Below are 22,473 nucleotides of genomic sequence, written 5' to 3'. Positions count from 1 at the left end.
AGTTTTCAACGATCACCGGTAGTTTCGTAGTCGACGATGACAGTAATATCGGAAAACGATAGAAGAGAAAATAAAATTCCGCATTGTCACTCGCTAATCTGCCTCGATTTAATCACCCAGCGACTTCCAAGAAATTTCACCGGCTTGTTTCTTTCTTTCCACGCCTCTATCGGATACCTTTAGATTTGCTTTCGGTTTATAAAGCTGTGAAGCCAACGAACGCGCCTCGAGGGAACGGAGAACTCTATCAAGCTGCTAAGGAAAAAAAAAAAAGGAGCCGGTCGGAATGGAACATTATCGACTCTATTATACCACGACTACGAATACTCCCCGCCGCGTCGCGGTCTCGCTCCCTAGGGTAACCCTCCAAGTGTTCGAGACGCGAGCACCATGAACGTGACGTTGGATTTTACCATTTCTAGACTGGTCGACCTCTCAAAGACATCCCATCCTCTCACGACGAAGAAAAAGAGAAAAAATGAACGAAAGCAAACCCTGATTTCTGCTTCTCACGCGTATGAGTTTCCCTCCTAAACCTAGTAATCGCACCTTCTATTTCCAGTTTCGCCGCCAATCAGACGGCGTACGACGCAAAAAGCGAATCTCGCGGTCTTAACCTCGACCGAGGATCGTATCGGAGTATAGCGTGGAGAAAGAAGGAATTTCAGAGGGATTTGACGAGCTCTCAACGAATCTACAGGGTAATGGGGATGCACGAAGGAAGGTCGCGTTCTTCGTGAAATTACGAAACGGGACGACACGATGGTAGAATTCATGTTAGAGGGGAGGGCAGAGTAAAGTTAGATCCGTGGGCAGCTATGTCGAGGAAATGAGGTACATAGGGATGAACGGAATGGAGATTGGGGAGAGTGTACGCGCGTGCACCGTGTAGAGCGGGGAAGATCGTAGAAGAAGGGTGGACAGAGAGAAGATGGAAAGTAGATGGGGTCGCGAAATTACCTCGAGCGGCATTGTATGTCGGCCGGAGGGTTTCAAGCACCTAATTAGCCACTTAAACAGCGCGGCACAAAGAGACCCTCTGTTATTAAAACGACATATGAAATGATCGGTCCTCTTTTTTTTTTTTTTTTTGAACAAAAGGAACAGTCGATGGGGAGTTTTCGGTCGTGTCTTCGATGTACGGTCTATTTCACTGGAAACGATTGTCGAGAGGAGCTTTGAAAATATCTTTCTCTTTGCGATAAACGAAATTGACGTATGAAGTCTCGATATGGAAGATTCATGTTAGAACAATTCTTTCGTTGGTCGACTGTTTTTCTTCGAGCAATTAAAGCCACGTGCATGTAAATATGTATATTTCCTTTTTCATGCATAAACCGTTTATTATTATTTTCAATTTAAAAATCATTATACACATTATACTCATAACCTGTTTTATAAGCGATGGTGCACGAAAGAAATGCAAATTGATTTTACTTAAATAAACGTATGTTCTTTGTTGAATATTTTATATGTTGGAATATTTGCGTTTCTACAAAAAAAGTACACAGAGTTTATCTTTTACGATGATACGGTTTATCGGTGAGCTGATCTTCGTGAATAATAAATCATTTGCAACTATCGTCGCCGGATAGCGATATCCAGGACGAGGGATTACTCTTTCTCAAACTTGAAACAATTAATCGCATTCTTCGAATTATTTGTAGATCCCTTCATGGAGTTTGTTCAAAGTTCTTACAGTGGAGCAACGTGGAATTTCTTGGCGAAACACTTCGACACTGGACGAGAGAGAAAAGAAGCAAATAGAGGACAAACAGCGATAATGATTCTCACTGCCGTTTTTATTGAACGATCAAGAGCGAACAGGGAGTGTGAGAGAGCCCCGAGGGTTGGTTGATTAACGAAATCGAGGCGTGTCACGCACCGTTCCGTGCTGGATATCTGTACACGTTGTGAGGGTAAATGAAAAAGGGGTCGAAACTTTCCGGTTATTAATTTTTTCTTAGCTGGTGATTTTCCGGAAACTTGGTCGAGTACCCACAGGAGTCGCCAAGTTTTTTCTCTCGTAACTGATAACACTGTTAGAAGGGGGTGAACATTTTGGGGTCCATTTCGTCGTCGTATCCGCGATAAATTAATTATTATCCGTGATATACATGATATTCCTAGTTCCACGATTGAAATATCTTTCGTGTTCCTGAGTCGAGAGTTCGAGAGCTGTATTTATGTGTTCTCGATTAATGCGACGATGTCGCAAACTTGCTTGTCTTCGATAACTTATGGGAGCGGAGAAAAGGAAACGAAATGGAAGAAGTTTCAGGCGATTCAATCGATATACTGGAATCAATTGAGAACCGTATCACTCTGACGTCTGCTTATTAATCTTGATTCGCTGCAGCTTTCTTACTCTGTCCAAAAGAGCTGAGTTTATTAATCATACAAAAGAATTCCGATATTTCTTACGTCGCTCGTCACGCCTATTTTTTTCTAACGTTATATACAATTCGTTGCATTGTAACGAGAGAAAAGAAAAATATAAGACAGAGGATGAAGGAGAGGAAGGCGATTGTAAAAGAAAAGTGGACGAATTTGCCGCTGGATTTATTCCTAAGATTTTCTAGTTCTCCGTCACACGGATGAAACAGTTAGCCAAGGATTTTCCAGAATCTTAGAGTAACACGAATATCTTTAATGGCGACTATATAAGAGCCATCAGACATTCGCGTCCCCTGGGCAATATTTCGCTAATTGAACGCCATTGCATCGAGGAAGCGTCGTAAGCTTGTCAGAAGAGATAATTCCAGCCTTCGTCAGTGTAAACGCGACGTCGCAACGACGTCGTTCGTAGAGTCACGAGCACGGATGTTTCAGGACATTTATTATCCGCTGCTAGAGCACGGAGGATGGATGGTAGAAAGGGTCACGGAATGAAAGAAAGTCTGACGAAAGCTGCAGACAGAAACCGTGCACGCCGGCTGTCGCTGCACGGTCGCGAATTCTTTGCGATTCCCGAGAAGCGAGGTGCATAATTACGAGTGCACAAGCGCATAATAGATAGCGGAGCCGGTGCAGGCTTTCGTCGAGGGTCGGGCTCTTTTCTGTCGTTGCAGAAACCGCGCTCGATAGTTCGTGTCTGTGCGAGAGCCTGCCTCTCCATTGTCTCATTATCATGATCCGTGATTGTCGTCGACGTCTGTTCACCGGGTTCCTCTCTTTTCCTCCGGCACCGCCGACCCTGAAAACACTCCGCCGATTCTCTAACGATGTCTCTCGTCTAGCGATGATTTGTTTCGTTTTACCTCTCTCTCCTACCTTCTCCGTGGTTTCTTCGTCCTCTTTCTCTTTCCCTTCTTCTCGTTTGCATCATTTCGATTTGTTCGACGATCCGCTTCGCTCGGGGCGAACAGACGATTCGCCGATTAATTTACTTCTCGCAGGCAACCGCGAGTCTCTAGCTTAAATCAGCAGCCAGGTCGACCGATTCGTCGAGGTACCAGAACAACAGATGAAATTTTTGACGTTCATTAAAGACGGAGTTACCTTCCAGCTTACTGTGTTTCTGCTCGTTTCTCCCTCCGTTTTCGTTACAACGATACTCTCGACTCGCTCGCTTCCGCGTAATAACTCTAACTTCTCCGCGCTGTTGGAAATAAGACAATAAATTCTGCAGCGACTAAATAGCGATAAATTACGCGCAACGACTAATTGCCGGGCTAAGTGCGAACGAATGCGACGATAAATTAAATCCTGGTAATGAGTTATGAAACAGCCGGCGTTCAGCTGGTCGACGAAGTTCGATGATGTTACTCTGTTGACGAAGGGGAAACAGAGAAACGAAGAGGGGAAAACGAGTGTGACGAAGGTAAATTGTGTTATGAAAAGATTGTTATTAAGGATGGATGTTAATCCTTGGTTGGTTGAGCTCGCGTTACGCGTGTTCCACGACTGGGCCGAGCGATCGCGTTCAAAGGCGATTTCTACGAAATGTAAGTAAATTACCTGGGATTTAATAGTCTTGGTCACGTGATATACCGTCGGTTAACATATGTAACAAGCAGCCTACACGGTCACGTGACACGCAATAAAAAAGGCCGCGACACGGCTCGCGATTTTCGTTTACCTTATTTTTGTACGAGTCTCGATAAGTAGCTTGTTAAACAGCGACCGGGACTGGCTTTCACAAGCCCTGCCCACAGGTTATTTTTTCTGAATTCAATTTTTAGACGTCCTTGTGTACCTCGTTTAGTACACAGTAGATCTCGCGAGCGAGTTTATATGGAAAAAATCGTTTATACGGAAGATGTTGATCGTTCTTGCGTGCTGAGGAAAATCGTGTAAATGTGTAAAATATAGACCCGTATGAAATGACGATTTAGGCTTCAAATTGAGGAACAACTCAGAGAATGCACGTGCAGATTTAATTGCATGTGTCAAGAATGCGTGTTACGCGTATTAGCACGAAGGGTCTTGTTGAAACGTCGAAGAGTTGAGAAAATGATCGAAGCGTTGATCAGAGAGAAAGAGTTCCAAGAGTTTGTTATTTTTATCTCAAAATATAACCCGCTCTCGATTAAACGTTTCTAGCGTCGTCTCTTGAACCTAGCTTCCAAATTATTGTTCTCGAATTATTAAAACTCGAGCGCGGATTTGGATAAGAGAGTTCAGTCAGTTTTGATACGATTATCGTCGGAGTGGAGGTAGACGTTACGAGTAGTTACAACTCGAGAGTTGAGAAGTTTTTCCCGAAGTGGCTCGGTATAATAACTCGAGCCAGGCGGACAGCAGCAAAAGAGAATCGGAAAAAGTCGAGCGCGATGCTGTTCGCATAAGCCACCGATATCACTCTGCTGGGCAATTTAAAGTTACGATTCGAGAGGGTATCTGGCTGTCCGAACGGCCGTGAATTCCAAGCTCGACGACGTTATCACACGGTCCAGCTCTTTCCTCGTGCAACTTTCGTCCCGTGGTCGCTGGTATTTCTTCCGATTTCCAGCGGAAATGCACGCGTGCCGTCGAACGATCGAATCATGAAATCTCCGAGCGTCGTTCCCTCGCAAATTCTTCGTCGTAATTTCGTCGAACGGATGGACGATCGATTATAACGCGTCGCGATTCTTCGTCGGAAGGTAACACTGCCGGTGACCGAGAAATTCCAACGATTTTCAGAATTTCAGGGCGCGTACGCGCGACATTTCTCGATCTTTCGACTGGGTCACCTTGGCGCGAGATTCTTCGTCGCAATTTCAACCAACGAGTTAGCGAGCGCAACTTAACGTTCGCCGATCGAACGAGGGATAAAACGAAAGGATATATACATATATATAGCGAGAGAAAGACAAAGAGAGAGAAAGAGAGAGAGAGAGAGAGAGATAGTCGGATCGGCTCCTCGGGTCGCAGAGACGTTCCCCGCGGGGAATGCAAAAAGCTCGAGCCGGAGGAATTTCAATTTGCCCCGATATCAAATATTTCGGATTCTCGTGTCGTCGGTGAGAAGGGTTTAATCAATTAGACGGATCAACTAGGCTGGGAGAAAAGTTTCCGTGGAAACGTGCCAGCGTGATCTCTTTGGATTCGTCGATCGTGGAACATAGTTTGAACGAATCGTAGCTACGAAACGGTGGCGCAACACGACACTTAGGGGATGAAAGGGTCGAGAGAAGGATGGTACACGGGTAATGTAGCGTGTACATGATAAAAGCAATGCGGGGTGAATAATAAAAAGGGGTAGTTGCTTCTTAACATTCGAAATGGTCGTACCGTGATAAATTATTAATACCGTTTAGCTAGAAATTTGCCGCATTTGCATGGAAATTCATCGGTGACCCGTTGGATGTTGCGGTGTGTATAGAATTCGGGAATGTACCATGGCGCTATCTGTTCCGTTCCATGGATGTATTTTACAGTGGACGGTCGCGCGCGCGCAAATTATTCCGCGTTTCGATACCGCATCCCGGCGATTGGTTCCGCGTCAGGCCGCGTGAAAATTACACGCAACCACGCCGAGTGGAACGCGCCGATTGCCTTCCCTTTCCCACAGAAATAGCCACGGATTAATGAAAACTAATCCCTATTCCACTATCTTGCCGGTGTTCTCTTTTCTATGCACTTTTTTCCACGATACAATTTTATTATGGTCGTGTTTCCGATCGATTGGATGCCGCTTTTCACTTTGCGCGAGCTTGTTAGTTGATCGTTTGGTCCACTACGAGGATTATTACCAATGGATTCGAATAAAAGATTGGATATGTCGCATAGTACGCGCTCGATATTGACGCGAATTTTTTTATATTGGAAACATTTCATGTATATTCATGAAAATGCGATTGACTATTTTTTCAATTCGTTCTGCGCTATCCTCAAAATAGCATGAAATATTAAGATAATGTTATAGCGTAAGTGGCAGTGATTTCAGACTTACGAGTTTGAGAGAAAATATTCGTCGACCGCCTGGTTGGCTTAATTGGAAAACAAGCAGTCCGGCAAGCGGAGGATATATCCCGGGTTCGAATCCCGGTGTCCAGTAAAAATCGATCGACCGAATATTTTTCTTCCTGCGATAGAATAAATTAGCATCGAGGAAAATCCGAAAAAATAAAAAGAATCTGTTGGACATTCGTAATACCCGTAAGAAAATGGCGCGGGAGAAAGATAGATATACAAGAAAACTACCCCTGCATGATATTTACGAGGAAATTCCTTCGACGAGTAGTGAATTGTTACCGGGACATCGCTTTAAGGAGGCCGAAACGCATCAAGAAATCGTATCTTAGTTCGGTATTTCCAACGGCCACGCCGGAAATGCGCAGCTACGACTCGGCATCCCGTTTTCTTGGCGCATCTGGGCGACGTTTCTCGCGTGTGCAAGTGTGTACCCTCGCGCCAGACGACGGGGCAACGCTTGGAAAACCGTGTGCACGAGAGCGCGGTGATGTGTAGTCTGCGGCGAGAGCCCCGAGAAGGCGAAAAATACTTTTCGTATAAATTGTCGCGCAGGAATTCCACGACGATGCGCTGAACAAAACGCGGCCACGCTACGAGCACGTAGAAAGCACGGAGCCAGTGTGACCTGGATGGTACACGCCAGAATGAAACACGGAGGAAGAGAAACAGAAAGAGGGAGGGAGGAGGGTTGTCGGAGAGGGTGGAGTATCTCGTAAAAATGCAAACTTCTCTTTTCTTCGTCGAAGTCGAGCGCGAAGCTCGGGTCGTTGTACGAGTCGTTGTTGTCGCGTCGTTGTCCAAAAAAGTTCAACGTGCGTTTCCACTTGGAAAAAAACACACACCAAACTGTTGGAGGACCGCGTTCGATAGGGTGGAAGGAGTGTACGAGCCGGAGGATGATCGGTGAAATTTTCGGGGAGTAACTCGCTCGAGTGTGGAGCCACGGTGACGAGAATAAGGGAAACGATTCTCCAAACTGGAAATGGAATGCTTTAAAGAAAAAACAAACGCTTGCCTCTATACGGGAAAGTTGGGTAATTGCGATCGGGAGCCACGACGCCCATAAGACAATGATCGAGCAGCTGGAATTGTTGCTCGCGGTTGAAGTAACCTTGGAAAGCAATTAAGAGCTGTGACGGAGCAGCGACCGATGGAAAAGGTCGAGAATCACTTCTGGATTGATCGCGTGCCAGCCTCGTACGGGGCTTGAAAAGGTTGTTCGTGGCTGGAAACGCCGACGCGAAGGTTACCAAGATATGGAATAATTCTGTAATTTACAGTGACATAAATCAAAGCAGGCTTCTCGCTCGTGAGTTTCCTGGCGATGGCAAAACTATGGAGATATAGTTACACTTATCGATCTCCGACAACGTCAGGATTTTCTGCGATACAGCGTTCACGTGCTGCATAGTTACGAATCCCTTCCAAAGTTTCTATTTCATTCAAAGTATATCTCGTTTCTCGTAGCTTTGTCGCAGTTTGATACAAATTCACCATGTAACTACATTAACGGCGCCTATGGTACAATGAGTTGGACTGAAAAACCCGCAACCCAATTCCTCGCCAGGCTATCTACAACCATAATAACTTCGTTCCACCGAGCATAATCGAAGTATTTTCAATTCAGATTTTTTTCCGCTTTCGACTCGACGCTATCGTATTCGAAGGATCATGGGCGAGGAGTTCGCGGAGATGGCTGTCGCGCGGAAATTCGCAGGAGATTAAATGAAAATTGAAAGAGTTAAATGCGACGGTAATTTTTTTTTCTCGCGCGTTGCAAAAAGGAAAGCACGATACGCGAGGAAATGGACGGGAGAAATACCATGGGCCGAGGGAGAGGTAGAACGGTTGCGCAGGATTACGGCGAGCTTAAAATTTTTAATTTTGGTTTACGACGCGACTGAAAATCATATTTGCGGCCGGCTTGCATACGCGGGACATTCCGCTCTCGGTGATGCAAACAACGTCGACATCGGCGCTACTTTTCGTATGGAAGCTGCTATTTCGCCCGTTTATTTCTTTCTTTTTTTCTTTTTTTTTTTCCACGCGTCGATACAACGTTAATTGCTTTGGCCGTGCACATACGCGACTTTGTCTTGGACTCGTCCAAAAAACGATCATAGCAGGAGTGCAACTTTGGGGCGCGATCGATACTTGGTGAATTTAATTAGCCACCCCTGGTATCCTCGCGTGTTTTCCAACAACGGGTAATTACGAAAATTGCAATTCATACGGGCAAACATACCTTCGCGCGCGATCGTGCGCGGCTACTAATTCGATTTAATGAAGAAGCTCGCGGTAATGTTACAATCAAAACATCGTACCGCCTGTCGATCGATAGTAAACGAATTATAATTTTACAAGACCCTCTCGCCTCCAGTTCGACTCGCGTGTGGCATGAATAATCGCGAGGCGTGTTAGGCATGATTCGCCATAACCGATCCTTCTTAACGTAAACGAGCACTCCGATTGAATCCTATCTACGACTTCATCGTAGGTATATATATCTTCTTACGTGTCAAATAACACGAGACGCGGTCAGAGAATATACAAGTCGCGTAATTTCCCGTAAAATCAATCGTACAAATTCCTTTGACAAATCGATTTGATGGAAGACGATTCGTCAAAGGAAATGCAGGAATGCGAAGTGCAGCTGCTTGTCCGTAAGTGGCTGCTCTGCGTAAATGGAGTAACAAGCTGCAAGTGATTTGAACACTGACCTGAGGTGGATAGTGATCTGGCAACGCATGCAGCGCTTCCCTGTACGCGGACAGGGCCCTTTGTAATCTACCCTGATCGGCGTAGAGAGCGCCTAATTGAAGGAGGGCCTGTACTCTGGCTGCCTCGTGAGCCCTCTTGTCCTTGAGGCCGGAACCGTCCAAGGATGCGCCGGCCCGCAAAACCGCAGCCGCTTCCGTTCCACGTCCGACCGAGGCCAGCGCCGCGCCCAGATTCACGTAAGCCTCTGCAAAGACAAACGATAAGGATCATGAGCGCCGTTGGATTACCGCCTTGTGCCTGTGTGATACGCTCTGCCGTTCTCTCTCCAGAGAGATCGGCCATGAATTTATATAAATCGAATCGGCCGCGTTTTTCCATTTGTCCTCCTACATTCCTACCAGACAGTCCATTTCTCTTTCGAGCTTTCTTTAGGACCTTCTTTTGTCTTCCCATCTCGCGAAAGCATCGATGAATTATGCAATGTAGATATATATGTGTTTCGTTAGTCGAAAGATTATAGCAGTCAGATAGCGTGATTTTTTCAATGTGCAAGAGTGTGACAAACACACGTACTCGAATCGTTTATTTTGGGAGTGGTGTAAGTGATGGAGAGTCCATTTTCTCTTGTTTTCAAGCATTCGAGTGTTTGCGTTTCCATCGTATTGAAATATTCTCTATGTGTTTATGTAAATGTAAATACATTATACGAATAGCTTTTTTTTAGAATTAACTAGACCAATATATCTTTTCTGGAGTCACGAATGGATTTACGTCGTTCACAAAAATGGTGAATTGTACAATTCATTAGAGTTTAAGTATTTAAAATTATTAAAAAAAAAAAATATATATACACAGCGTACAGAAATATACAAAAAATGCACGGTATTTGATAATAGATAGAATAAAAGTAAATAAATGACAATTATCGTAATATCATGTTAGAGTACGGTAACAGCACCCGTATCATTGTCTGATCTTAATGTTAACGCGAGTTTGTCAATTGAGAAAAGAATGTCGCAACGTCGTAATATTTTCTTTAAAACCAAATGACTTGCACTTCGATACGACCTGATGTAAGTGTAAAACTATTATTAATCTTGTAATACTTTCAAGTTGTAACAATAACATTTAATTATAACAATTTAATCTCATAATAATAATAAAAATAACAATTTAATAAATGAAATAATAATTGACGATATTACCGAATCGCATTTAAATAACTTGCTCACATCCGTATTTGCAATATATATTATGTCAGATACAAAAGTTAGGATTACATTCGCTACCCATTTGTTTTTGATTATTGGTGCCCCTACTGTTTGATCGTGTTACAGATTACAGGAAATGAACTTACACGGCTTGCAAAGTAAATGATTACGCAATTCCATTTATTAACGGAATTTCAATTGATGGAAACAGACGAATGTATTAAAATTTAAATTATAAATTGTGTACAAATAAAATGTTCACAATGAAATATGCGTGAATCCCTAATTTCTGCAAGAAACGAAATCAAGCCACTTTCGAAATAAACGTTCGATCTAATCCCGAAATCAAATCGACGTGGGACTGTTTTAATTTCGTTTTTACCACTGACTTTATCTCGGGCAACCATATACAGTTAATAGATATCGATAGAAACATTAGTTAGAAGCTAAAATTGCTATCATTAGAAAGGTAATACAATTAAGTTTTAATGAAAATTAATCTCGCGAAGGCACTTTTGTCTCATATTGATATGTTACATCAATTGACACATATTTCAAGCTACATTCTAAAGGTTTACGTAGATTTTATAAAATGTCATTACGGATGAAGATAAAACTTCAACGACACGGATACATTGCTTGTTTCAGTTTATATCTGGCAAAGTAATCCGGTTATACGAAGAAATAAAAAATCGGCAGCAGAGAAATATTCTTCGATCACAACTTAAAAATAAAACAAATATGTTAATCTTTCGATGAAATTTCACCATGTACAGTGTATACGCGAGTAATCGAATGGATAAAGCTACCTCCATGTGTAATGGTGCTTTGAAATATCGTTATAGTCGGAGAAAAAGTACTGGAAAGGGCCAGAGAGAAAATGCTATGAAATATTAAGAACGGCGAAGTCGCGTCGGACGTTTAATTTAAGAAACTACGGTGCGGCACAATCATAACAAGATCTACTTTTTGCTCGATTCACTGGAAAGCAGAAGAGGGCAGGGCAGATTTTTCGCGACGAGGGTTTCTTTAGAAATTCGGACAGAGGCAGTGCTGGGGCCAGTCTTTAACGTAAATTCAGACATTCATAGCATGGCTACCACTTCGCTTCTTGCCCTGTCCGTTTCTAGTTAAAAGGGCATTGCCTGGCTTCCGGGGTCGGCTGCTTTTACGACTCGACGGCGAATCGGGTTAACTCCGCATGAATTCCCGCCTTTTGTCGCGTGTTTCCCGTATTTCCTTGGCTAATTACTAAATATCGTGCGAAACGGCGACCTGCCGGATGCCCAGCGTCGTCGAAACGTGGTGGAAATGCTTCGAGGGACGAAGATTAACTTAGCTCTCGCGCTAATTTCCGCCGTTTGTTTCTTTCATCATTCAGGATTTTAATTAAAACGAAAACGTCCTCTCTCTTGCAAGAGCAATCCCATAAACACGAGGAAATACCGGAGAATCTACTTTCCTTATGAACTCTGAAAAGTTTCGATCTCAAAGATAAGAATATCCATCGCTTTCTTCTTCTCCCATACTTCCACGGAATTTTTACACTTTTTTACCGTTGAATTTAGTACACGCCATTGTAGTCGCTAAACGATTCGCGGACACAATGACAAGGCAACCGTATCTAGGGATGCAAAGTGGAGAGAGTGGGCGATCTCGAGGAGCCGGACAAAAAGCCGCAGTCGGCTATGACTTTAATTAAAAATTTCAAGTTACCGCGAGGTATCCTTGGTCGCAGCGGTCGAATCCCCGCAGAGGCCGCGTCGCCGAACAACCAGGCCAAAGTGAAACGTATTAAAAAGTTTATTTCCACTTTTATTGTCACCCTCGTGGAACGTGATCCCTTACGCTCATAGGGAAAAGATACGGAGAGGGAAAGAGAACGGGAAGAGGCGGGATGGAACGGGGGCAGAAACGATGAGGTGGTGGAAGAGCAGGATGAATCTCGGTGGATCGATAGTGGGAACGCGGGAGCCTTCTTAATTCGAAGCAATCTGCTTCTTCGAGATTTCCAACGACGGATTTCCAATTCCTGACCTCTCCCATAGGGATCGACCGATTCGATCCTCTAATTTCGTCGCGTTTAACTTTCCTACGGCCAGCCGTTTTACCGTTCAACCGGCTAAACGTAATATACTACGGTTCGCGGAGGCGGCTGCTAATCCCGATATCATCCGACGCGATATTACAGCACGAACGTAAGACGTTTACCCTCACGCCTCCAGTTGCGCAGTATAAACAGGCACCTGGGAAGACTTTCATTAACGAGCCGTGTGATTGGCAAATTTTCCGAGACGCCTCTATCGCATACCCGGCTAAATCCGGTTTGGTTTAACGAAATCCCCCGATAACGGGGATCATTTTTCCCTACCAGAGATCGGATAGCGACAAAGCTATATTCCCATAACTTGATTCTCATGGGCTCGTATAAATCGTAAGTAATTGGTGCGAGCTCGGCACGTGTATTTCGATAATTCTCAGCGTTTCATTCAAACTGTGTATGAAGGGCGAAAAAGAGAAGAAAGAAGAAAGGAATGTGGTGGACGGTGAGACACGTTGTTGGTTAAATTGACAACGAGACGAGTTGATTTCGTTAACTATATTTACAGATATTTTAAAATGTAGAATACAAAGTTAATCGCAAGCGTTGCTCGCTCGATGATGTTCGTTATAAGATCGCGCGATACTGCGGTACTGATACTAATTGTTATGCTGATTCGCTAGACTGATTCGTTATACTTATTCGTTCGACTGATGATCTCGATGTCTCGATACTGATATTGATTCGTGCGACTGGCTGACTGACTATGTCTGGAGAACATGGTCGTCTATTTATACTGGTCGAGGGGAGTACCGGAAGGTTTGAACTTGTCGCCAGTTGTCGGTTGCACGTAGCAGCGAAATTGCTTTGTCCAGAGTTTGTTTATTACGTTATGTGCGTCGTACAGTGTTAATCCTCTGTGGCAAAACAACTACGTGAGGCATTTTCGAATCGAAACGTCCTAAGACGCCACAGGAGGAAAGAACATGATGCATGCAGTTTCAGTAAGAACTAACCTGCCGTAGGTTCGCTCAATCGTACGTGTCATCTTTAATGTACTAAGATTTGAATGTAAGAGGAGTACGATATTGAGAATCGAATTGTCTCCTTATAATTATAGAATTGGTTCGTCATAAGCTCGATCCATTGATAAAGCGTCGTTAATTGATGATAAGTTACGGAGATAAGTTTCCGGCGGCAACTTGTCGTTGGCTAACCGCACGGTAAAATGACTTTTCCGACGCACTAACGAGCAATCGATAGCAGATCTCGTGTCACTGGGCCTTCAAAGATACACCGCATCGACGAGCTCAAGTTAAACGCGGTTGAACCTTTCCAGCGCATCATCCGATGTATAGCGTCATCCCTCGTATATACAGAAACATCTGCGACGTCGTGGATTATTCACGAAATGCCGGTCGCAATTCCCCGTGTAATCCGTCACCATATCGAAGCTGCTTCCCTCGTCACTAGGACCGGACAGAGTTTTAAGATATTACGTTCGCGATTACTCGATAGAAGCTGTACAACTAACATCGATAGTACAGTTACTTCTGCGATGTAGGGAGCTTTTAAATTAAAATTAAAATTACTTTAAAATAAAAATTACTAAGATGTATGAACGACGAGATTAGATGAAACGTCGAGACACTCAACGAATATATATACAAATGGAAGAGAGACATTGAATTTTAGATTATTACAATATCGAATGAGTTCTCTAACCGGAGATATATTTGATCACATTCGATTTAAATTTTGAGCGTCCACTTATTCTTTATTCACGCCTTAATTTCAAGCGTTCGAATCTTTCATAGTAAGTAAAAAAAATTACCGTTTCCACAGTATCAAGTAGTCGCGCCGATTAATAGGCGAACAGCAACCCGGTACGCCATCTATTTTAATATTAACTGCATTAAGGTTAAGGTATATTTTATACGATCTTAAATAAGCCTTCGTATCCATTATCTTCTCAAGTTTCTGCCAATTCGCTCGTTCATATGCTTCGGACGTGTAAACTTTGATGCTTGACCGATTTTACGAGCTCGTTATAACACCGAGTCCACCGTACACGTATAGACGTCGCGCAACTGTATCCATAAGGTGGGGAAACTCGACCAAAGAGCCTCTCGGATACTCTAATTCCATAGAGTATCCCCCGAGACCGCGACGAAGAAAATGGATTGCCCGGCTGCCTCCGCGCTCCTTATTCAAAATAATGTGAAGCATAGGGGGTTGGTTCTATAAGGCGGCCGACAGGAAATTGCCATTTCGATGCTCCGGTTTCTCTTCTTTTAATGGAAACTTTTTGTTAATTAAAGAATCGACCCGGTGGGCCTGCGAGATAGCAATTTACCAAGTCGGTTTTTATATTTTTCAGACAGTTGCAACGAGGTGAGGCGATAGTTTCTTAGAGAAAGAAACACGTACATATTAAGATTATTCGGCGGATAATGCGCGGCTTGAATATCGTGTACTTGGAACGTTGCTGAGACTATTTTGGACTGAAGGGAGTGTATCGTCGAACGGATGATTATCTCGCGATTTTTCAACGTGATACCGCGTTATGGCCTTTATAAATTAAACGGGTAGCCACCGTTGAATGAGGGAACCAGGATGCAGAGGTAGGACGATCATTGAAGAGATTTACGCGCGAATAATTAATTAAAAGCGGGCGAGTTTCGTCGAGCGATTCGCAGATATTTCAAATTTGCGTGGCCGCGCAGATTTTGCCGGATCCGAGACGATGTAGCCGACAGTCTGTGTGCTCAATCGATTTTCAACAAAAGAAAGAAATTCTCGATCTTCCGTTTCTTCCTTTATGCATTTGATACGAGTAATCCCAGTTTCTTTTCTGCCGAGATAAAATAAAATACGAGCTTTTCAAGCGACGTGAGGAGTGAATGTAATAGATCTCTTGTAGCGAAACGAGCTCGATCAATTCTGACGGATTATTAAGCTGGTAAACAAGCTGGGTACGCTGTGATTCCACATCGGCGATCGCCACCTGTAAAATTCGTTATGACGCGACCCGAACCGGATATTTACTGCGATAGCTTTTACCAGCAAACAAAAACGAACGGTACCAACTCGCGTATATCTGATCCTATTAACGTACCGCGGCAATTACCGCGATCGGATATCCCGGAACAATATTTCTTTTCCGTGCAAGTCCAAGTAATCGTGTTCGAGTTTAGAAGACTGTGTGTTGATCGAAATCGATTTTGTACCTCTACTTGGCCAACTATGCTTTCCTTCATCGTTGTGATCGATCATGAAACGCCGACATCCTAAAAATAGGCACACTACGATGAATAATAAATAAATATTCTTGCGAGGACTTTAAAGCGAAGATAATAACGTCGTGCAAGAATGCAACAGGATAATATGCAATAGATGCGAAAAGAGGGAGATAATGAATGAACTGCTCGTACATGTACAACGAACTACAAGTGTCAGGAATAACGTGGAAGAGATTGCAGGTTTGCGGTGGGGCTTGGAACGCGTGCTTGAACGAGCTCGAGGAATGCGTGCGAAGTTTTAAGCGCAAGAAAACGCGTGTCGTTTACCCCTGACGTCTATGTCGGAGAATATTCCAATGACATAGAGGAAGTCTCCATTTCCCACGGCGATCCCGTTACTTCTGCGCGTTGCAAGATGACGCAGAGCTCGAACTTAAGTCGGGGAAAATATCAGAAATAACAACCTCGGGACAACATCGTCTAATATATGCCGCCGGGGGCAAGGGGAAAAGAAAGATGAGTAATATTTCACCGGCAGCGAAAAACACTCGTTTCCACGACTTTTCGCGAGTTCGTCGCCGGAAAAACATGGGCGCGCGACGGGGCTGGTTCCTCGGACGGCAAAAACCAACGTCCTCCGTTCATGCTCGAGACGAACTTCCTCGTTGGTGGGGTTGATTCGCGAGAAAGAGGGGCGCCAGTTGGAAAAAGTGGAAACGACGAGGCAAGGCGCGAAACGTTTCGAGACCTGGCTACTTCTATCACAAAGATATACATATATCGCATCGTATCGTTGCCATTTTTGCACGTTTCTGACGTTGACCGGATCTGAATTGCACGAAGGTGAACGACGATGACGACGAGTCAGGTGGTCGAGGGACAGAAAGCACGCCGGTGCTGGATACTGGCGGCCGGAGGTGGGAGGCGGCGGTGGAAGAAGAATGGCCAGACGGAAACTGCTGTTTCATCTCCGACTCCGCCAACTTGGCAAGACCGCCGCCCTGTTTGCTTCCTAATTACGAAAGAGAGAGAATAAGATGCGCGAGAGGTTCGTAGAAAAGGAGACGAAGGAGCTGAAGGGGACCAAGCTCGTAGGTGAACGGGGTGAAAAGGAAAACGAGGGACAAAGTAAGACGGAACGTAGCGAAGAAACGTCGTGGAAAGATGAAGAGAGACGGAGGAGCTGGTGCTGAAGCGAATTCAACTCCGGGCGCTCACGGAATTAAGATTCCATCGTGCAGTCGAGTTTTGTGTGTGCCTTGCAATTTCCTGGTTAACCCGACCGTTCCCTCTTTCGCGTAGACTCCGACCGTGATTCACTTCCCGCGTCCATCGCGCTGTTCCCATCTTCGATCGATAAATTTCATGGAAAACTTTTGGACTTCCTAATCATCCGTGTATGCATAGTTCATTTCTGTGATTTTGTAATAACTTGGTGGAGTCGATTTTCGTGGACAGAGCACTGATTAAGAGGCGATGAAAGAGAAGGAACGAGGGCGCGTAAAGTTTCATGAGTTACAATATGGAAATCGTCGATAGACCGGTATCAATTGCGAATAATTTTCTGTCTCGTTTGGGAGGTCATCGTGTACGATTAACGCGACGATTGATACTCCGTGGTGTTCTTTTTGCTCCCCTGTTAACGACGCAAATCGTTCGTGATGGTCAGGGCTTTTAAAACACGACTGGCTCGAGTAATTAGTGGACCGATCTGCCGCCAATTTGTGGACGACAGCCGCGACCAACGCACGACCAGCCAGAACCGCTCGATAAGAGTCGAGGTCTGCCGTTTTTCTGATAACTCACCGTCAAAATTCGCTTCGTTTATTATTCTTGTTTACCGTTTCGTGGCTGGCGTTCGGCATTTAGTTAAATTAATTACATTATACACTTACTACAAATTATACATATTGCATATTATATGGAGATAAAAGTTTCTTATGATAAGTGTCGAAATATTTTCGCCAATTAGTGTACGTTTCTTTCTTATCATTAAACTAACGAAACTGGGAATCTTCGCGAAACACATTGATGAAACGACGGAAACTGAACGCATCAAATATTTGTTAATAGTCGAACGCGTGAGCAACCGAGACAATGGCATCGTAATGCAAAAGTAACTACCACTTACGTAAACAAGATCAAACGATCGCCGCGTTTACATAAACGCTTCGCTATAACGACACGACCGCACATTACGGCGGCTGTACCTCTCTATAAATAAATAAATAACGCTTTGCATAATGCGCCGCTTAATCAGTCGACGCAGGGAAGGTCGCAAGAAACCGCAGCTAAGTAATTCACGTTCGCGATATTAAATCAAATTTGGTTAAATTTAATTGAAATCTCGCGGTGGTTACGCGCGACACAGTTGTAGAACGAAGACTCGCGAACGGTAGCAACGAGTCCGGGAAACGCGTTCCGCTGAATCGCCGCGATAAAACACCATTTGCAGAGTTATTGTGTGTAATTCGTGCTAATTCGATGTCGTGTAGCGCGAACCTCTTTCACCGTTCGCCGCGGTGAGCAAACGGAAATTTTATCGCAGTTCCTGTGCCATTAGACGAAACGTTGTTTTCTCTTCCCATTACGAATCCAAAGCGGTGAGCGAATAAAGGAATAACAACTCTACCGAGGCAGAGGGAATCGTCGTAAATTAATTGGTTAAAATAATTCGTAAATTATCGCGGCCGTTTCAGCACGAGTCGTGAGCACAAAAATGCGTTCGTTCGTTTCGTGGCACGAGTATGTATGTATTGGAGGTGCACACGAGGGACGTACCGGCTGTATCGACCGGCGGAGGATGAAAATGTGCGAGCCCGTCGATATGTGTGTTTACGGTTTCCGTGTATCTAGTGTGTTTATATGCGCGCTCGCGTGTATGAACGCCTAAGCCCGCGTCCGTGCACGTTCAACTTCGTGTGTGTACCTAAATGCGTTTACCTTTGGCCCGTCCTCCGCTTCCGTTTCGCTTCTTCCGTTTTCCTCGCTGTTTCCTTTTTTTCTTTTTTTTTTTTTTACCCTCACACGCGTCACGTTGGAGCAACATCGAAGTGAAGTAGCGAAGGCCAGTTAGGGGTTTGGCTAAAAAGTGGCGAAGCAAGGTGCGCCGTTCGGGGACTTGGAGGAGTGGCCGCCCTCGAAATTCGCCCTTGTGTTCCACGGCTCGGCATGGAAAATCCTTTTAAAGGAGAAACTTTACTCGCCCGAGTAGACGAGAAGCTTGGCTCGCTTCCTAGCCCACAGACACGATTATTTTCAGCGTGATATTTTCTAAAGAAGAGGACGACAGTTTCGCAAACGAAGTGACGCTCGCCAAGTTAACGGTGTGTTTCCAAGCAATTTCTTGCATCGACTATCTTTTCGGTAGACCAAAGGTCGGTCCGAATGCTCGGATCAGCCGAGCGTAATTTTGTAAGCAATTTCGCGAATCTCAAATTCCAGTTTCCTGGATATTCCCTGCCACCGCCACTTCGACGATTTCCATCGGGACGAAGGAAGGATCAAAGTATCTGCGCGAAGGATAGGTAGATAGATAGATAGATAGATAGATAGATAGATAGATAGATAGATAGATAGATAGATAGGAAGAGAGAGAGAAAAGAGGAGGTTGTGGTAAGGTGCAGCGGAAGTCCTCGGCCGAATTGCCGTGTTCGGGCGAATCAATCGTGTTAAGTGCTCGTACGGCAACCTGGCTAATTTCCGACGATCCAACTGGGAATCTCTATGCTTGTTCGGGGGTTACGAAGAACAAGACGAGAACCAAACAGGGCGCCCCCTTCCGCGCTTATCTACTTTAGAATTCCTTTATTTTCTGGTCGAACGGAAACGTCGAAATTTGATAAAATTTGGAAGGGAGTTGATGGGAAATCACTCGGTTGGATTTGTAATAAATGCAAAGTGCAACGTGAGCGTAATTAATCAAACAAAATTCCCCTCGCGTGATCGCCAGCAAGGTCCTCTGGCCGACGGATCTGTTAATTTTGCTGATTAATGAAATTTACGGTTTCGACCTGCGAGTTCATCGACGCACGGTTAACATGCGAAAGGACGAGTTGTTTCCGACGTGTGTAGAGAGAGTCCTATGGATCTTGATCGACCGCGCTATTAAGTTATTGCGCGGTAATTCATCTAATTTTACTGTGATCGATGTTTGAAGCCAACATACCGGGGAACGACGTCGGCAATGGCGATGGCGGGAAAATTACGCCGGAAAGTTGTCGCGGCGAGCAATTAATCACGCTCAGATTTCGGGCGATTGTCGTCGCGCGATCGGCGCGCAAAGCCGAATCGTATTTTTCCGTCGATGGAGGGGGACAACGGAATACGAATCTGTTAAAGGAATGATAAATTTTTCGCTAAGTTTCATTTTACTTTTACAGTTGTACGTTTCCTGTTCGCATCATCGACTTGATTAGTCATTTCACACGCGTTAAATTTGTCGAAAGTGACACGATCGGTGACGTTCTCTGATGGATATTCCTTATGCATTATTTCCTTTTCGTTTAGAAATGTTTTAATGAGAACTTTTTCCCGTACAACGAACGAGTAAGTAAATAAATAAATTTTATACGCGCTTGATCTGCCGAAAGAGACACAAACAGGAACATTCGATTTTTATTCGAAAGTTCTCTACTCGATGCGTTTCATTGCTCGTACAGCTATGACTTTCCGTTTACCTATACTACTTGGCCAGGTCTACTTATGCGGCTACCTGTACTACTCGTAGTCTGATCGTACCTTCCACGCGGTTGGCGATATATTGACTTACTCCAGTAGTCAAAGTTGCATGAACGTGTTCTTATCGAGCTCGCCGGATGTTCGATCGTTCGAACTAATATTAAACGACGCTGTGTTACATCGTAAAGTGTCGTTATCTCCCTACCTTCGTTCCTCGTCTTTAGCTTAAAATTCCACTGCACACAAACACACACACACACCCACATATACATATACCCGTGCCGCTTAACTTCTATACATTTTGAACTCTAATCCGCAGTGGAGCGTCGAAAGGGAAAGTTCAAGGTAGACTGTACGTGATGGCACGTGTACGTACTAAAGTTAACGGATTTATCTTTACTCGAGAAAAGTTCACGTAAAACGAACGATAAATAAATTAAGAAGCCTATAGTATAAAGTATAAATACGTTTGTATCCAAGTAAATACCGTAATCTAAATAGCAAACATTCGGTGGAGTATCTTGCATGCGTTAATCTCATCGCCCTTAACGTTTAGAGGGCTCTCGTTCGTAATTAATTCAATTAATGGCACACACGACAGCCAAGGCTATCGTGTCTACGGGTGTAACTAGCGTACACGCGTGCAGAGTAATGTGCTACAGGAAGGGACGAGGAATTTGTAATAACGATACCGGTTTTCCGAACGACTGGTTAATCCAGTCACATCTCGCGTGCATAGACCATGGTCATTATTCCTAATGGATTACCGTTCTTGCTTGCCGTTCGATAGTTAAGAGGTAGTAATTAACACCTATCAGCTGTATTCTCTCACCTCACGAATACACCGTATCGTCCCTTGTTTCTACGTTCCAGGATACGTTCCACCCTTGAAATCGAGCTTTCGGGCTTGCTCGAAATGTATCAGATACGCTATCCCATACACGTTCGGGTAATCATTAATCATTGCCTAGTAGAGAGCGTTTGATGACGCGTAACAGTTGTTTATTGTTTCAGGAAATGACGTTGCCGTGGTTAGAAGCACAGTTCTGTATGTACAAATCTTGTAAGTGACTGCACGCAGTGTATTTCTCTACAAAACCGGTTTGCTCGCCATAGTTTGAACATTGCCTCTTTGCAAATTCCATTTATGGTAATTGAGATGGAATTTCCAGAGAGACTGATCACACTTGTTATGGTAATAGATATTTGAACAGAAGTTATTAATGGTTAAAACGGTGGGAGAATTTTGTTAAGGTCGCGGGGACCTCGTTTTCTCTCCGACCACGTACGGTCTTATTCCATTTCTAACAAACGATGTTCTCCAGGGATCGAAGTTCGTCAATTTAATTGTCGTTGTTCGGTAAGACCGTGAGGCGAACTTGGAACACCAGAAAGATCCTCTCGTTTCATTCGCGGAGAACCGATGACTGTGTACAGACTCGAAGCGACGGCCGGGTGTACACTTCACGAGTGCTCGCCGACACGTCTGTTTGCTCGTCGGTTCTCCAGCTTCCCTGCTGGAAGTTGGTTGCTTTAATTGAGTCACTTGTGTATCGCGCAAGGCGTTTTACGTACGCAGCCAAACGGGTAGTCTGGAAAGTTTGTGTCGCAGTAAGTCTTCGGCCCGAGGCGTTTCCTGCTACGCGACATCGTAGTTCAAAGGGAATCGGGGTCTTCAGGTGTTACCGCTTTTTTCCCCTCCCTCCTTCTTGCTCCTGTCCCTCTTTCGTCCACATAGCTTCGAACAAACTTTCCTTCCTTTAAAACGTTCCTTGGCGCTTCAACGTTGGCCGAACTTCGTTTCACTTTTCCAGTCGAGATTCAAGTTTCATTTTGGGTCCTCTATCGATAGTTTGTTTAAAAAGAAAAAGACCTAGTGCTAGTTTAAAGGGAAATTTACTTGAGAATATGTTGGCGAATGTCTAAACATGGACTATCGATAATATCCTCCAAGTTGTCTGTTTCTTCCTCGTTCGAAACACGATAGAACAATATTTTCTCGTTTCAAGCACGCGTTAACCAGACACATCGACCATGTACAAGGCAAAAGTGGTGGCACTCGTGTAGGAGGATCGATCTCGAGACCAGGCGCCGGTGCTTTATTAATAATGCACGTTATTAGCGCGATGTCGCGGCTTTTTACCCCCCAAACACTTGGCGGCCACTTGAAGCGTTT

The 22,473-nt window shown here is 44.3% G+C and overlaps 1 protein-coding gene across 2 annotated transcripts in view; it reads right to left on the bottom strand.

Annotated features, from left to right (window-relative positions):
• The window catches only part of Tmtc2 (Transmembrane O-mannosyltransferase targeting cadherins 2), a 215,607-nt gene that overhangs the window by 18,852 nt on the left and 174,282 nt on the right, over positions 1-22,473 (bottom strand). For both annotated transcript variants that reach the window (XM_033332298.2, XM_033332297.2), the window contains exon 9: positions 9,123-9,367. In XM_033332298.2, the coding sequence (XP_033188189.2) occupies positions 9,123-9,367 (245 nt within the window). The remainder of the gene's footprint in view (positions 1-9,122; positions 9,368-22,473) is intronic.

Source organism: Bombus vancouverensis, chromosome 8, assembly GCF_051014615.1.
Source record: "Bombus vancouverensis nearcticus chromosome 8, iyBomVanc1_principal, whole genome shotgun sequence".
Classification (NCBI taxonomy): Eukaryota; Metazoa; Arthropoda; class Insecta; order Hymenoptera; family Apidae; genus Bombus; species Bombus vancouverensis.
This window is presented reverse-complemented; position numbering and strand designations above follow the sequence as displayed.